We start from the raw sequence: 18,254 nt of genomic DNA, 5'->3' as shown, positions 1-18,254 counted from the left end.
CAATAAATTATTAGCACTTTATAAGTGTGAGGCACCTGCATTAGCCCAAGAAAAGAGGAAGCCTAGAGAATGAAAAATAATCTTCAATATTAGACTTCAAAAATAGCTAATATTTTCGAACTGCTCCACAGAACGTTACCCATCTTCCGTAATTTAAAGTCTTGATAATTTACTTAAGGGAATGCAGGTCATCAGTTCTACAGGATTCCTTTTTGTCAATAATTCTAGGATACTGGTTCAACTCCATAGATATGTTCCTCATTATGTTTTTTAAAGGTGGGGTTATCCTGGTTTTCTTATTTTTTTTTATTTTGACAATGTGAATTATTGTTCTTTTAGTTAACTTTCTGAGAACTGTTTAGATCATAAGCAAGTTTACCATATGTAGAGGTGATGTGTATATTTGGTCACTACTAGCAGAGATTATTGTTGATTAGGAGTTTATCCAAAGAATTGTTGACAATTGAGTCGCTGAGGATTTTGTAGCCAAAGTCAAATCCAACAACACTGTGTTTATTTGTCTTTTGCCAATTGTTAGGCCATATCCCGTCACAGTCTAACAATCCAAAAGAGAATATTGCCAAATTATTGGCCAGTTTTCAGAATGGCTAACCCTTTTCTTGCTATGGAATTTAACAATGCTTAACTATAACAAGTAAGGCATAATCTTTTTTTTTAATTGGTGGTTTATGACAACTAAGAATTTTTCCTTAAAAGGGATGGCTGATATTGACCATTGCTGGGAACAGCAAAACTTTTTAGTAATTGGAAGCCAAAAGCAAGGAAAGCACTCAGAGACTGAGCTCTCCGTTCCACATCTGACTGGCGGGCGGTTGTCGGTTGCCCAGTGCACTGCTGCCACCTCTCACTCGGCACCTTCATCCCCAGCTTAAACAGCAGTGTTATTTCTGTCAGGTGTGGAGTGATTGTTTCTGTCTGCTGAGGGCTTGCCTGGTCCAACAATTATCTGAATTCACCCTCTGGCCTTGTCTCCGAGGAGAAAACTCTTTCTGACAACAGCAGTGGAAGTATTGACCATCCATTGCCAGTCCCTTTATGATGTTATTAACACTCTCTTTCTGCAAAGAACATGATATGTATTTCATTTTTGAGGGATATTGTAGGCTTTTATTACCCTTTTATTAGTTCAGGTTAGGTTCTAGGTTTATCACTTAGAAACCTATTGGTAGGCTAACTGTGAAGCCGCCTAAGAGAACAATTTGAGAGGAGAGGCTTTCTTGCCTCCTGGGTAATAATAGCATGAGATCTCAGGACCAGTTTTCCAGTAACAGCTTTTCTCCCCTGAGGAGTCAGAAATGTGGTCCCTTGGCCTCTCATAGGTTCCTACATTTACATAGTTGGGCCTTGCTCATATGTCTACTAATACAAGTCTTATTTCTGTTGGGTTCCTTGGCACGCTTTTTCTGCTATTCAATTCTAATATAAATTTAAAATATTTCACAAGACAACACTATAATTAAGATAAGACTGAACTAAGATTGTTACAAGCCAGGGTAGCTTAGATAATTATTTAAATTTTTTTATTGATTGATTTTTTTTTTTGAGAGAGAGAGGAAGGAACAGAGAGAGAGAGAAACATCGATTTTGCTGTCCCGTTAGTTACACATTGATTGGTTGATTCTTGTATGTGCCCCCACCAGGGATCACTCCAGCAACCTTGGTGTATAAGGACAATGCTCTAACCAACTGACCTACCTGGCCAGGGCAGTAATTTTTAAAATTACCTAAAGATGTGAGACATGAGCTATCATATCCACCTCCCTACCATTCCCCCTCTCTTCCTTCAGGCCTTCCACCCACCGATCCCAGCCCAACACCTTCTGAAAGCAGAAATATAACACCCATATTTTCCACTGCGCTACTCACTCCAATCCACTATCTTAACAACACCTATAAACTACATTCTTATGCGGAGCTATGCTTATTACTGGTGAAGTAAGCAGTCCTTGGAGACCCATTAATATCCTGAGGTTAGTTCCTTCCTTTATTTTTTTCTTTCTTTCTTACTGTAGCATAGTATTAGAGGAGAAATGGCTTACCAAATTGGCTTTTTAGTTAGTCAAGATTCATGATAAGTTTATTTCAAACTACAAAATAACTTCAGCATTTGGTGTATATTTACAAATGCCTCTGTTTTAAGAAATTTGAACACAAATAAAACTGACATATGTAAATGCATTCTAATTATAGATATTTTTAATCCTACATAATTATACATTTTCACTTTTACTGAATTAACATCTAATTTTTCACTTTTTTATTATTTGAAAAAAGCATTCAAGAGAAATTAGTCAGCATATAGAAGAATTCTTTAGTGTTTAGGTTTGATAACCTTATTACTACAATTTTAAATTAGTTCTGAGAGTTCATCCTTATCATTGAGATATCATTTGAATCTCATTCAACATGTGTAACAATGATGAACACTTAGATTTTCCACATTTGTGTTACATAATTGCTGTGGTTTAGAATAAAATAGGCTTTATGGACTAGAAAATATATTAGAAATCATCTGAGCCCTGGCTGGCATAGCTCAGTGGATTAAGTGTGGGCTGCGAACCAAAGTGTCGCAGGTTCAGTTCCCAGTCAAGCCACATACCTGGGTTGCAGGCCACGGCCCCCAGCAACTGCACATTGATGTTTCTCTCTCTCTCTCTCTCTTTCTCCCTCCCTTCCCTCTCTAAAAATAAATAAATAAAATCTTAAAAAAAAGAGAAATCATCTGTGTATATCCCACACCTTACAGATGAAAAATTGAGAATTAGAAAAAGTAAAAACCTGTTCCAACATCATTCACAGGCAGGGATTAGATTATGTGTTATAATATCCACCTGGACTCTGTCTATGATAAATCTGAATAACTTAAATGAAGTGATTGTAAGCCAAATTCTGTTGCTCACAAAAAAGTGACCAACCACAAAACTTTCTCCCAAATAGTTATTTCCTTAGCTAAACTTCAGCATAATCAGAACAATATCCTAAGAATAACACATCTTTATTAATAATAGTAACTATAAACCATAACTGTTAACAATCTATTAAATGTCCTTACCCCTCTATATTAATTATAGTTAAAGTATTAGCTAAGAAGCCTGAAAGCCATTCATTAAAACAAGTAACAGAAGTTTTAACCATGTCCTAGGCAGGCCTGGCGCTGTCCTGGACATCATCCCCATGCATTCCCTTTCAATCGACTTCAACACAGTATTGTAAGATCATGTGCTAATAATATTGTTCAAGTACTAGTAATACAAACAAAATTTATTTTCACTCAGGAATTTTTAAATTCAAATGTATATGTTGGGGTATATATTTTACCCCATTAACTTTAATACTATTGAAATTGGCTATTAATCATAAGTGCTAAATGATAACTCCAACCCTGATATTACCACATGAAAAGAATAACTGATTCCTGAGGAAAGTGTGAGGCTCACTAGTTGAAAGTTATGAAATGAACATCTTTTTCAACTCACTTTTATTTCTCCCTTCACATTTACCTTTTTCTCAAGCTGACATAGAACAGTGACATAGAAGATGTACATAAGTAAAATGTTAGGAGGAACCTATTCTTCTCTTGTGCCTTGGTAAATAATTAAATAGTCCAGTGCAAGTTCATTGTGACATGAACAAATGAGGATGCCACTGACTCCCTTCCGTTTTATAACTGCACACAATTGCACGAGTCACTGAGTGCATGTTTGAGCACTGATTACCTTTACATCACAGAAACAGTCTTTCAAAAAAAATCAAATTATTTTTTTAAAATAAATTCTCTGTTCCTCAAACTAGTAAGTAGTTTTTGGTGACCATTTACTGAATACTCATTAGCATTCCTAATGAGTCTTTCTAGTAGACAATAAATCATATTTCAGTGTGAATAATGTCATTTATATTCTGTTTAACTTATGAGCATTTTAACTTAGGACATGGAGAATATATTTTCAAATTAGCTTGGTTATCAGTTCCAATTATAATATTAATAAATTTGCCCTATTCCAAGAGAACTTACAAAGTAGTGTATACTGTGGAGGTACGTTTAAAACAGTTTTTAGGAACATAGTTCAACTATCCAAATGTAGAGAAATTAGAAGATGACATTTAATTGTTTTCAAAAGTAAAAAGGAAACAGAAAGCATGTCACTTGGAAATTGATCTTTTCAGAGCTCGTGATGGTTCCTTAGTAGTGCTGTAAATAAAAGACTTTACTTACTGTAATTGTTCTTCATCTCTTGGGTCCCTTTGACTTTGCCTCTTTTATCAATTCTCAGATACCACTGTGTTCGACAGAAGAGTCTTCTCACTCTTATATCCCCTCCTTCCATGTAATCATAACTTCTTGTGTGTCGCTCAGGGCTGGAACAGTTCACATTTGTAGCCATTTGCTCTGAAGTCATGTCATTGCAAGCTAAAGATATAGTGCCCACTAGACAGATAATGTGAAAGCATGAGCTGTAGAGCAAAGTTGGCAGGATCCATGTCAGTATCCATTTGCGCATTATAGTGTAGTGCTCCGAGTGTTCATGAATAACATACTGAAAATTAAAGCTTGAGTGATTGTTGCTCCTAGGTCATTGACCTCTTCCTATCTGTGAATTGTAGATTGATTTAAGGAAGAATAGTTGCTCTTTCCAAATTGTTAGCTTTATCCTTTCAGTTCCTGATAACAGCAACCCAGGGTCCCTCCTTTACTCTGCTGGGATATCCTTGTAAAAGCAGGCTGTGGTGAGCTCAGTTGCTGTGACGCTGTTTGCTATTTGACTTCTGTTTGCAAGGAGAGATTAAGAATAAGTACAGGAGGAGAAAGGAGGGTGAAAAATTGTAGGTTTAACTTTCAGTGGGTAAAGAGTATTGTAATACACAGTGTAGTATAGACTGTGGAGGTACATTTCAAACAGCTCACAGGATTTCAACATTTTTACTACTTTGTATTTAGATTTATAAATGTTATGCATTGGTAGAGATAAATCAGAATATGATTGTACCATTCATTCCAGTTGTTATTTGATAAGAAACATCCTGCAATTAAAGCTATTGGTTTAAATTAAGTTCTAAAATTGCTGCTAACAAAGTAAAAATGCTTTCCCTAGATTTCTGCATTATATGCTTTCACATTTGTGTTTAATCAATCATTTTTCTCCTGAACTGCCCACATTTCACGAGTTAAATGTCAGGATTGCTCTGGAAAACTTCAGCCTTATCTTTATGCAAGTTCTACACCGAAATTACTATAGATAATTACGTGGCTCGACTATCTGGTAACTTTACTTTCCCCTTCAGTACGCAAACCAGAGAAAAAGATAAACTACTAGAAAACATTCAGCATTATTTTTTAAGGCAAATAACAGTAACTTACTTGTTCTGTTGATAACAGCTGGATGCACAAGAATTCCATGTCTGTTGTCTGCCTGGTGCAACTTGAGCCTCTCTACTGTAGCTACAAACTACTTCTCAGCTGAGAAGTTCTCCAGCAGAATCATAATTGTTTCCATAAATCAACAGGCAGGAGGATTTTCTCTGTGTGTGTGAGTGCGTGTGTGCTCCTGTGTATGTGTGTGGAGCCTTTTATTCAGGGCTTTTCGATAAATACCTTTGCTGACCTCATTGGAAGCAATTAAAACTTAACCAGTGAGCTGTTAGATGAATACAACAGGGAGAATAAAGGAGGCTTGTATAGTATTCATTCAATGGTCATGAGAGGGAGCTATGAACATGGTTTATGCTGAAATTTACAAGTGGGTATCTCCCTGGTGGAAACAGCTCTCTGATTCTGAAGCAGTTAGAAGGGAAAAGGGAATTCTTTAGACCATCTTTACAGCATAGCAGCTGCATATAAGTTGATAAATACTACTTTGAACATATATAAAAGGGACTTTTTAAGTTAGAAGATCTTTTTTATAGCTTTATGATGCATGCATTTCTATTACTCCTCTGTGCTCTGAATGCTAGAATAAAACTACGAGTCTGAACTAACACATCTTACTGTCCTAAAGCACAGTATAGCTGAGTCACAAGTATATCCCTTTATACAGAAGTACTTTGCCATTGTATATGTATATCATTTCTATGTCTTATGTTTCTAGACTGAAAATAAGGAGACCTGGGTTCTTATTTGAGCTGGGCCACTAATCACCAATATGACCTTGAGCAAGTCACTTAACATTCCTGAGTCTCAGCAGCTACATTTGTAAAGTTAGTATATTAGTCTAAATTATTAAATGGTGTCTTATAGTTTTACAATTCTGTAGCTTGTAATTTTAACTATTGATAGATATAAAGAAAAGCATACATGTTTTAAAAATTATTCTTAAAAATTAAAAAGTAAAGAAAATGATTTTACATTGATTACCAGTATTTGACTCTTGCCTCAAAAAAAGAACATTAGCACAAGAAATAAATGTTCATTTATGGATGGAATTATAAGAGCTATAGCTAATGTAAATAAGAAAGCTATATTACTTTCCAAGATGAGTTGTTCTCTCTTTTACTTCTGGCTCTAGCATACATATACTAGTTTTCTAGTCTTTTATTATATATTTGTTGCAGAATAATTGCACTGTTAATCTAAATCAATATTTACAAATGTATATTTTTCCTTTGTTAATACCCCTAAAGCATACACTCACCCACCACACACACACACACACACACACACACACACACACACACACTGCATTTGAAATGCACCACATTACCACCAGGTGGTGCATGTAGACCAAACAGGACAAGGAAATTGGATTATAGTTTATGTGATTTCCCTTTGTGTCTGTACTTTTGGGGAACAGAATCAAGAGCACAGAATAGTTTAAATGTACCCAGGTACTGCAAAAGCACCAGATATTGAAGTTAAGTTTATCAAGGCAGAGGAGTTTGGGCCCTGCTATAATTGCATCTGTTGAAAGCTAGATGGCTGCAAAAAGATTATATCATGTATTTTTTAAAGGAGAAGAGAAGGAAAGAAAGTGTGATGCCACTGTGTTATGACTCATACCCTCATTAGTTCTGTAGGCACCAATAATGAGCAGAACCAGGATTCCCAGGACTTGGATATTCCCTCTAAAGAAATGAAAATTATTGTCAGTTCACATGTAAATGTATTCAGGAGCTACTAAAACTGCCTGTTCCACACACTGACCCTACAGACTTTAAATTAAAAAACCAACAGATTAGATGTCAAAATTTTCTAACTAAACACTTAAGACTTCAATAAAAGAAATAGATAGTTTAAAGAGTAAAGAGTACTTGGTGCCTCCTGAAAATCTGCTTTCTGGGGTGAATCATACATTTGGAAACGACCTGAGTGTGAAATTGTGATCTATGCACTGCAAGTTCATTAGATGCCATTGTACTCTGTCATATGAAAATATGATCCCAGTAATATTAATGAACATTTTAATCTCAACAAGGGAAGTATGTTTAAATCATTTGATCATCAGTTTCCTTAGTGGAGAATAATAAGTTGAGGATAGACCCACAAGCTGCTTCACTAGCACCACACTGTAATGACAGCTCCTTTATGCCCTTCTTAGACTTACGCTTTGAGAAGGATTCTCCAGAAACCAGGAGTGACTTACATATCTCTACATGGGGCAACCCTTGTGCTTTTCAAAATTCTTTTTTTTTTATTTTAATCATTGTTCAAGTACAATTTTCTCCCCCCTACTCCCATTCCAGCCCACCCACCCAACCCTCCCCCCTTCCCCCCATTATCAAAATTCTTAGTAGCAATAATGTTGACAAGAATTTACTGTCCCTGTTTTAATGTACATATAGTAAAAGGCTAAATACAAAAAACTTTGAAGAAATATCTTTTTTGTTGTTTCCAGATTGAGTTAACTTCATTTTTTTATTGGAAACACTTCTATCTCTTGAGCTTTACATTTTTAAAACAAGGGATTCTTGCATCTATTCTTAAAAATTGACCTTTTAAAAACATAACCTTAGAAAATAAAGATTAGCACCTGGGATTCTTCCAAAAGAAACAGTGCCTAATACTTGTCTAGTTTGATTTGGAGGTAGAATATGTAAAAAGAATACAAGAATCTATTTCGATGAATATAATGAAAATATGGGCAGTTGTTAAAGTAATAATCAACCAGCTAGTTTTGCTTAAGCAACCTTTGTTATATCCCTACTTCATGAAGAGGTTAACTATAGAAAATTGATTTCTTCAATTAATTTTGCATTTTAATAATGAATTTTAAATTTATGCCACATTCATAAGTATATATAATATAACCAATAGAAAAGAACATCATTAAGTGTTTTCATTACTTTTATTCTTACATCCTATCCTATTCCTCATTCTCCTATTTCCCCACCCTTTCCCCAAAATATAGATAATCATTGTTAGTTTCATGAGTATATTTCCAGAGTTTCCTATGCATATAGAGGCAAATTAAATACATATATGTGTATATATTTCTTTTTACTTTTTCTCTTTTTATACAAAAAAGTAGCATACCACACACCATGTTCTACATTTTGCATTTTTTACTTAGTAAAAATGGAAAATCTTTCTGTCTTAGTATTTAGGAAATTTCTTTACTTTTGACAGCTGCATAGTACTCCATTGAATGAGTCTATATCATGGTGTATTTTACTAGCCTACAACTGATGAACATTTCACTTTTTCCAGTCTTTTTTCTGTTATGTGAAATACATGCTGCAAAGACAAAAGCTATAAATGTGTAATTTTGGTACTGTGAAAATATATCTGTAGGATTCATTTCCTGAATTTCTCTGGGTCAAATAGTATATATACTTATTATTTAAATAGATATTGCCAACCTATGCTCCATGGAAGTTATATTAGTTTTAAAACCCCACTAGCATTATATAATAATGCCTGTTTATTCAAAATAGTGTGTTGTCAGACTTTGGGGATTTTGCTAATCTGACAGATGAAAATGTCATTTTATTGTAGTTATCCTTTGCATCTCTTATCTTATGAGAGAAAGTGATCATCACAGAAAAATAGTATAAAGAAAAGGTGTGAGCATCATAATAGGTGGCAGTAGGGAAGGTTTCCCTACAATAAGGCCAGCAGAGCTGAAATCTGATGGCTGACTGGGAGTTAACTAGATGGGGAGGTACCTGTATTATACAGACCATATGTTGAAAGAGAGCGTGTCTTTTCCAACACTGAAACACCAGTGTGGCTCCAGTAGGAAGAATGAGAGGGAGTGTGGTGGTGCATGAGGAGGCTGGAGAGGCAGGCAGTGTGTGGTGGGCTAGGTCAAGGAGTTTGATTTGGATCCTAGCAGCAATAGGAAGCCACTGCAGTGTGTTAAGTAAAAGAATGACATGATCACAATTGCACTTTCTGCCTCTATTCTGACATAGCTTATTCAACTCTTATCAGTAGAATAAGTTTATGAAATATTAAATTGTGCTCATTTATACTATTCTTTTTGTTCTTCAGATTTTTGAACAGATAGCCAGGCTTTGTCATTGGAAAGAAAAGATGGGGGAGAATAAAGTCGTATCTACTTCCTGACTTAAGTAAAGCCTAAATCCATTTCAAAGGGTTATGCTAAGTTCTCTGAAAAAAGGGAAGCATAAAAGTGCCTTTGACAAGCAGTTCATGGAAGGTAGAGTCCATAGACCAGGGAGCTTAGGGGAAAAAGTCCATTTAGGGAGTAAAGCTTCTACATTTCTGGTTATACCACAGCACGTAACAGAAGCAGAAAAGCTCCAGAGAGTAAGGGCTGCCTCATGTCTCTAAGCAGATGGACCCATAAGAGCCCCTCAAAAAGATTTCCCATGTTTTAAAAGAAATCTGGAAACAGCAGGGAGCCCAGACCTAGGGGAACTGCGTGAGCAGAGTCAGTGCACACCCTCAGAAGTAACCAAAGTAGACAAATGACTCAACAACCGGAGGCCCTTGCTTTGGCCCTAAAACAAACCCTGAACCAAACCAAAGCCCATCTTGAAGCAGAACAAGGAAACCCAAGAATAATTGAGGTTAAGTTTTCCACAACTGGGGGCAGGGGATGAAATTCTCAAAGTTGAAACAAGGTCAAGTTATAAACATAAATTTATATGTAATTTCTTGCGTATTTGAGAGTGTGGGCCAAGATTTATTTCCACTACATGCCCACAGCTGTTGTCACACTACAGATTTATCTTGGCCTCTCTTGTCAGTCCCACTCCATAAATTTAACCTAAGCATTGAATCATGCCATACAACCAATAGTACTTATGGCCTGGATTCATCCACTAAACAAATATTTATCAAATAGCTACTTGGTGCCAGATGTTGTCCTAGACTTTTGGAAATGCAATGGCGAATATTCTGGAAGTGATCTCTACCCTTATAGAGCATGCATTCCAGTGAGAGAACAAACATAAACAGATAAATCTGTGATGTGAGTTGGGAATTGGGGTAGGTTGGAGATATTAGGATACAAAGAAAGGTGTTCAAGGAAATAGAAGATGGAGAGGTAAATGGGTAGAGGCAGCTACTTTAAATAGGAAAGAGCTATTGGAAGAGGTAAATTTTCAGCTTCCAGGAACAGGGATGACTTGGTGTGTTGCTAAAACTGAAAGAAGGCCAATGTGAATGAAGTACATGAACAATGAGGAGAGTAGTGAGAGATAAGTGAAACTGGAAAAAAAAAAAGGCAGGAACCAAATCATAAAGAACTTTGAAGGTCATGGTTATAAGAATTTGGGTTTACTAAGCGTGATGGGAATTTGGAGGACAGACGTGTATACTCCAAATCTGATCAGACCTGGTCAAAGACAGTAGTTTAAACTCTGGAGTAAAATCCCAAAAGTAATTGAGCAAGTTTGTGGTCCCTATAAATCCCCAGTTATATAAACTTTGTGCTTACTCTTAGAATAATGCCCTAACATTTTAAAACTAACTGTATATAATATACAAAGTCTGAGTCATATACTCAAAACTGTGGTGTGTATGTGACTCAACTATATAAATATCTCAGTTTACAAATGTAATTGACTCTTTGTGTCTCTGAGTCAATAAAAATTTGTGTTTTGTTTAATTTTATATTTATAAAGTTTCCTGAAATGCTAATCTAAAATTAAAGTTCTTCAAATCGTGTTATTAATTCACTGAATTACCTTGTAACTTCAGACCTGCAGCAAGATCTCATCAAGACCTTTTTTTTTTTCAATTTGGAAATTACTACATAGTGAAGTTATGTACAATTTATTTTTTATCACCTTGATTCCTCTTAAATTAATTCTTAATTTTAGCAAAGAATTGGCCTCATTAAGCACTGATGAAGTGCTATATGTTAGTGACTGGTTTGACAGCCTAGTGGTGCTTTATAACAGTTGAAAAGTGTTATAATGGATATGAAGAGAGTTTTGCTTCACCCCTGTGAGAACATTATGAAAAACAACACAGAGCCTGCGTAATTAGGGTTATTATAATCTTTGCTTTAAATTGTCATTCATTGGTTCCATATTCATTGTCTACATAACAAAGCAACAGAATGAGGGGTAAAACTTGCAATAACAATTTTTGTAAATGCTTCATGAATGTCAATAACAAAATTGGTTTAATTTTTAATTCATTAGCTTTATTTTTCCTTTTAATCTTTTTTACTTAATCTTTATTGTATTTTTTTCCATTACCATTTAGTCCCATTATACCACCCACAGCCCAGCAATCATCACACTGTTGTCCAAGCCCAAGAGTCCTTTTTCATTTTTGCTCAATCCCTCCACCCTCTCACCTCTCCCACCACTAGCTGTCATCCTGCTTTCCATGTATGAGTCTGTCCCCATTTTCCTTGTTAGTTCAATCTGTTCATTAGATCCCACATATCATGAAATTATATGGCACTTATCTTTCTCTGACTGGCTTATTTCACATAGCATAATATTCTCCAGGTCCATCCATACTATCACAAATGGTAAAATTTTGTTCTTTTTTACAGCCAAGTAGTATTCCATTGTGTAAATTTCCCGTAGTTGTTTTATCCACTCATCTACTGATGGGCCCCTGGGCTGCTTCCATATCTTTGTGATTGTAAATAATGCTGCAATGAAGAGAGGGGTACTTATGTTCTTTCGCATTAGTGTTTTCGGTTCCTTAGGATATATTCCCAGAAGTGGGATCTCTAGGTCAAAGGCAGATACATATTTAATTTTTTGAGGTATCTCTATACTGCTTTCCGCAGTGGCTGCACCAGTCTGCATTCTCACCAACAGTGCAAAAGTGTTCTCCTTTCTCCACACCCTCACCTGCACTTGTTTGTTGATTTATTGATGATAGCCATTCTGACAGGTGTGAGATGGTATCTCATTGTGATTTTAATTTGCATTTCTCCTATGATTAGTGACATTGAGCATCATTTCATGTCTATTGGCCATCTGTATGTCCTCTTTGGAGAAGTGTCTATTCACGTCCTTTGCCCATTTTTTAATTGGGTGGGGGGTTTTTGGTGTTGAATTTGTCAGTACTTCATAAATTGTGGATACTAACCCCTTATCATATGTATCAGTGAGTATGTTCTCCCATTCTGTGGGTTGTCTTTTTATTTTGTTGATGATTTCCTTTACTGTGCAAAAACTTTTTAGTTTGATGAAGTTCCATTTGTTTATTTTTTCTTTTGTTTCCCTTGCCTGTGGAGATATATTTGGCCAAAAGTTGCTATGAGCAATATCCGAGAATTTGCTGCCTATGTTTTCTTCTAAGATTTTTATGGTGTCAGGTCTAACATTTAAATCTTTGATCCATTTTGAATTTATTCCTGTGTGTGGTGTAAGAAGGTGGTCTAGTTTCATTTTCATGCATGTATCTGTCCAATTTTCCCAACATCATTCATGAATAAACTACCTTTAGCCATTTGCATGTGCTTGCTTCCTCTGTCAAATATTAATTGACTATAAAGGTATGGGTTTACTTCTGGGCTCTCTATTGTGTTCCTTTGATGTATGTGTCTGTTTTAATGCCAGTACCATGCTGTTTTGTTTACTATGACCTTATGGCAGTTTGATATTAGGTAGCAGGATACCTCGAAGTTTGGTCTTTCTCAGGATCACTGTTGCTATGCGGAGCCTTTTGTAGTTCCACATAAATTTTTGAAATATTTGTTCTAGTTCTGCGAAATATGTCATTGCAGTCTTGATAGGATTTGTACTGAATCTATAGGTTGCTTTGGGTAGTATGGACATTTTAATGATGTTAATTAATCCCTCTTATCTATGAACATGGGATGTCTTTATTTCTTCTCTTTGTCTGATTGCTGTGGCTAGGACTTCCACAGTCCTAAGGACTTCCACAACTGTAGGACTTCCACAGTTGAATAAGAGAGGTGCAAGCGGACATCCCTGTCTTTCTCTCAATCTTAAGGGGAACACTTGTAGTTTCTGCCTGTTGAGTATGATGCTGGCAGTGGGCCTCTCATAATAGCATTTATTACGTGTAGGTATGTTCCCTCTATTCCCACTTTACTGAGAGTTTTTATCATAAGTGGGTGCTGGATTTTCTCAAATGCTTTTCCTGCTTCAATTGATATAATCATATGGTTTTTAACCTTCATTGTGTTTATATGAAATTACATTTATTAATTTGTGAATGTTGTACCAACCTTGCATATCTGGAATAAATCCCACTTGATCACGGCATATGATCTTTTTGATACATTGCTGTATTCGGTTTGCTAATATTTTGTTGAGGATTTTAGCATCTATGTTCATCAGGGATATAGGCCTATAATTTTCTGTTTTTATAGTGTTTTTATCTGGTTTTGGAATTAGGATGATGCTGATCTCATAAAATGAGTTTGGGAGCCTTCCCCTCTTCTTGAATTTTATGAAATAGTTTGAGAAGGAGAGGTGTTAGTTCTTCTTAGAATGTTTGATAAAATTCACCTGTGAAGCCATCTGGTCCAGGGCTTTTGTTTGTTGGAAGTTTTTTGATTACTGTTTCAGTTTCACTAGGTATAATCTTTCTATTCAGATTCTCTGATTCTTCCTGATTTAGGTTTGGAGATTGTATGTTTCTAGGAACTTATCCATTTCATCCAGGTTGTCTTGTTTGGGGGCATATAGCTGTTCACAATATTTTCTTACAATCTTCTGTATTTTTTGGGTGTCAGTCGTTATTTCTCCTCTTTCATTTCTGATTTTATTTATTTGGGTCCTCTCTATTTCTTAATGAGTCTGGTTAAAGGTTTGTCAGTCTATAAAAGGGTTATAATCAGTGACTAATGTGATCATTCTGAAAACTTTGTGGAGAATGGTTGCAGGGGAGTCCAACCTTTTGGCATCTCTCAGCTGCACTGGAAAAAGAAGAGTTGTCTTGGGCCACTCGTCAGATACACAAACACTAATGAAAACTGATGAGCAAAAAAAGATTTTAAGTAAACTTACAATTTTGTGTCAGGCCACATTCATAGCCACCCATGGTCCACATGTGCCCCATGGGCTGCAGGCTGGACACCCCTGGTATAGGATGGCAGAGTTGAAGATCATTTAGTAGGCTATGATGTAATCCAGGTTGGAGATGATGATACCTTACACTAGGATCATGATGAAGAGGTGGACAGAAGTGGGCAGATAATGTTGAAGACAAAACCTAATGATAAATTTAATGGGAGAGAAAAGGAGGAGTCAAGGTTAGGTTCCAGATGTCTGACATTTGTAACAGGATAAATAGTGGTGTCTTTTGCAGACCTACAAAAGATGGAGAGGGTCAGCACAAGGGGGAAATCAGGCAGCTGGAAAGTTTAGGTGAGAGGAATGCTATAATCCAAAACTCTCCTCAGTCTAGATCAAAGGGATCTGGACCTCTTACTCCCTTGAAATGAGAACCAGTAAGCATCTTTCAGATCATTTAGATCAATAACCACAAAGATGTGGAAATAGAAACACAATCTCTTTTTAAGGAACTCTTCTGCAAAAAGAAAGCTTTCTTCATGGCAGTATTACATATGTATTTTGATGAAAATGTTAAGAGTTATCCTCCCTTATGTTTCTAATTAAGAATGTCTCTGACAACCAGAATATCCTAGGCTCCAGTATTATAACACATGAAATTATCAAAATAAGGCTTTGTTATGGGACCTTATTGTAAAAGCCAAAAACAATTTTATTATTCAATTTTAGCCTTCAATGGGTTTCAAAGTTGTCAAAATATAGGTTAATTTACACTGTGCAGTCAAGTCTTATGACACTGAAAAAGAAATCTCTTAATAATAACTATGTGGGCATTTTTAAAAACAAATCAATACTTAGTATGCTTTCTGGTTATTTTACCTAAAAGAATATTGCTTCCAAATTTTACATTTCCTTAAGGAAATATGCTAATAGAGGAATGTTATAGTAGAGTATATCCTATCACCACCTAATACCATAATAGATTACACAACAAAAGAACATGTCAAAAACTAAAAATTTTGCTTATATAATGCCAAGAAAAACTAGCTATCTGGGGAGAAAACAAAACATCATATCAGTCATATGATAGTGGCTAAGCAAACAATAAAACCAGATTGATTTCTGTCTAATAGAATTATTTGGCTGCACATGTATATAGTTTTGCTTTCTAGGCCCAAGTATCATGAGTTTAGAATGTTGCTGGATTAGTCAAAATCCAAAATTATAGGACATTTTAAAAGCAATACTGTTTATTAATGCCACGTACTATATGTGTAATAAATCAAACTGTCACCTGGCTTGAAGAAAACTATGGGAATAGTTTATCAGTTAATCTGCAAATGTGTATGTGAGAGTACTGAAAGATGTTTGAAAATCACTTTCTCTCTTAAATATTTTTAAATCTCCTATGAAAACTGATTTATTCTATTAATTTGCACTGTCTTGGAAATATCTGCAAAGCAAAAGATAGATTTCAATTCAAACTCAATTTGAATGATAACAAGAGGACTTCAAATAAATGAAGTTTTGCCATATTTAAATTATTTTAAGATAGTCTTGTTTATTAGTGTAACATTCATTTTTTAAATTTTTGCGTTGAATAAAAAGTAAAGAGGGTAATTCTAGTCCTTAGTAACTAAAGGAATAATTAAAGACTAAATTTTAAATAGTAATTAAATTATTTATAATGGACTCCTCCCTTCCCTGAATTGCCTTCTTCATGCTTTCCATTTTATTTTATTCCACTCAGGATGTTGATATATTGCCATCAGAAGTATACTTTATTTCTAATATAATCAAATATGAAATCAAGAAGCAAACTCAAAAGCATCATTAAACACATTATTTCTCTTTTCATCCCTATAATTAGGTGGAAGAGAAGGGATGAAAATATAAAATTTTTGGATTATTTTACCACACCCAGAACATGTCCTATTTTACATTTAAAAGGTTTTTTTTTTTTATTTTAACAAGGTTTCTCATCTAATTAGTGCTGAGAAACTACCTTGTCCCTGTTTTTTGCTTTCTTGGCTTACAGGTAAAATTAAATTATGTTATTTCCTTGGTGATGCCAAATACATATCTATAGGAATTTGGTTGGTTTGGCTTTGAATTCTAAAGCTGTTTTTACCTTATTCTGTTCATCCTTCCTCACTTCTCCTCTGCCTTTTTCTCCTCCACTTTTTTAAATGTTCCTCACACACACACACATGCACACACACATTTTTGTGTCATACCCGTGCTTCAAGTTTCTAGAAACCATCTTAGGTCACTTTTATATTAATCTTCTACTTGTTGATCATTTTTTCAGTCTAGTCTTGAAAAACACATCTGGTTTCTATTTTAATCAGTATTCCTCTGAGAATAACTTCACATTATAGAAGACAAACAATTCCCAATAACCCATAATGATGCAATCTCTAGTAATGTAAACTTTTATTCAATAATTTTAAAAGAGCTATTCATGTAGTCTAACTTGGCAAGGGGGGGTTTTAGATAAAGTTTATGGAGAGGGGTTGTATGGGTAATCATTTAAAGCAAGTTAATATTTGGAAATCTATTTTTCAAAATAAGTATCTTAAAAACTGAAAGTGGAAAAGGATTCATTCTTCTCATTAGCAATGTATTTTTCAGAGTTCACTAGTTAAATGGAATACACAAAGTGTTATGGGATTAAGAAGATAGAAAAGCCTATGTACTGCAAAAAAGACAAAGAAAGTGGAACCACTAAGGAGCAGCAAATAAATATTAAGTAAGAAATTGCTGAGAACTACTTACAAAGCTATGTGAGTGTGAGAGGATATGGTGTTGAGAGGCAACATGGAACAGGGGGCCTGTGGAGAGTTTTCAGGACGCAGGTGAAGGTATATTTGTAGTCAGACATATTTGGACTTGAATTACTGTCCTTCTTAGCAATTGTGTGTTATAGGCAAGTCACTTCACTTCTTTGAGTCCACAGTATGTAAAAACATACATATTAATAATACTTACTACCTAGTAGGTTGTTATAAAGATAAGAGAGCTACTGCTGTTAAGTACCTCTTGGTAGGGCTCAATAATGCATAGTCTATTTTCCTTTGAAGAAACCTAAATGGCTTGAGATTGGATGCAAAAAATAAATGGGGTGATATAAAAGTCTCTGAAGCGAGTTTTAAAAAAGAGGAACATGATTAGATAATTATAGTGGCAGCATTGTAGCTGAGGTTGAGTGCGAACCTCCTAAGAGCAGGTAAGCCTAAGATAAAACAAGAGCAAAGTAATGTTTAAAGTCTAAATGAGCCTAATAAACAGAAGACATAGGCAACAATAATAAGAAACAGAAAGAGACTAATCTGCTGACATGTAGCTCTAGTTCATTTATCAAACACTTAACACAGCACTACATGCCAGGCAATTTTCTAAGCATTTTATAAAATTAAATAATGTGTTCTAATTAAATTAATAGTATTTTATCCTCATTTTGCAAATGATAAAATGAGTTTTAGGAATGATTTGTCAGAATAGAAAGAGAAGTAGAACAAAACCCGAGGCTCCTTCAGACCGCCACAGCAGAGACTGGGAAAACAAAAGGGGAGATGGTTCTGTCCGAGATGAAAAGGATAATGACAATAATAATGTGTCAGTATGTAAAATTTTAAATGCTCTAAATGTTATATGTATATATAATGTATATCATTTCACTATAAAATTTATTTAGTAAGAGCTGATAAGGTAATTAAAATATAGGTATTCTTTTATCCTCATTTTCTAGGTGAGGAAAGAAGGCATAGGAGAGTATAAGAAACTTTTCCAAAGTAATAAAGTTTGTAATAAATTACGACAGTTAATCTGGAACCTGAGTTCTGAATCACTATTGCCTCCAATATGGGATTTAT

The 18,254-nt window shown here is 35.1% G+C and overlaps 2 protein-coding genes across 2 annotated transcripts in view; one reads left to right on the top strand and one right to left on the bottom strand.

Moving 5' to 3' along the window:
* Positions 1 to 5,714, bottom strand: part of FGF7 (fibroblast growth factor 7) — a 73,022-nt gene extending 67,308 nt beyond the window's left edge. Inside the window, exons 1-2 of the mRNA XM_028505941.2 lie at positions 5,378 to 5,714; positions 4,235 to 4,785 (exon numbers count right to left, since the gene is read on the bottom strand). Of these exons, the coding sequence (XP_028361742.1) occupies positions 4,235 to 4,520 (286 nt within the window). The 5' untranslated portion in view covers positions 4,521 to 4,785; positions 5,378 to 5,714. The remainder of the gene's footprint in view (positions 1 to 4,234; positions 4,786 to 5,377) is intronic.
* Positions 1 to 18,254, top strand: part of FAM227B (family with sequence similarity 227 member B) — a 207,325-nt gene that overhangs the window by 129,736 nt on the left and 59,335 nt on the right. The window lies entirely within an intron of this gene.

Source organism: Phyllostomus discolor, chromosome 1 (genome assembly GCF_004126475.2).
Source record: "Phyllostomus discolor isolate MPI-MPIP mPhyDis1 chromosome 1, mPhyDis1.pri.v3, whole genome shotgun sequence".
Lineage (NCBI taxonomy): Eukaryota > Metazoa > Chordata > Mammalia > Chiroptera > Phyllostomidae > Phyllostomus > Phyllostomus discolor.
Note: the sequence above shows the minus strand (reverse complement) of the source record. Positions and strands in the feature narration are given on the sequence as shown.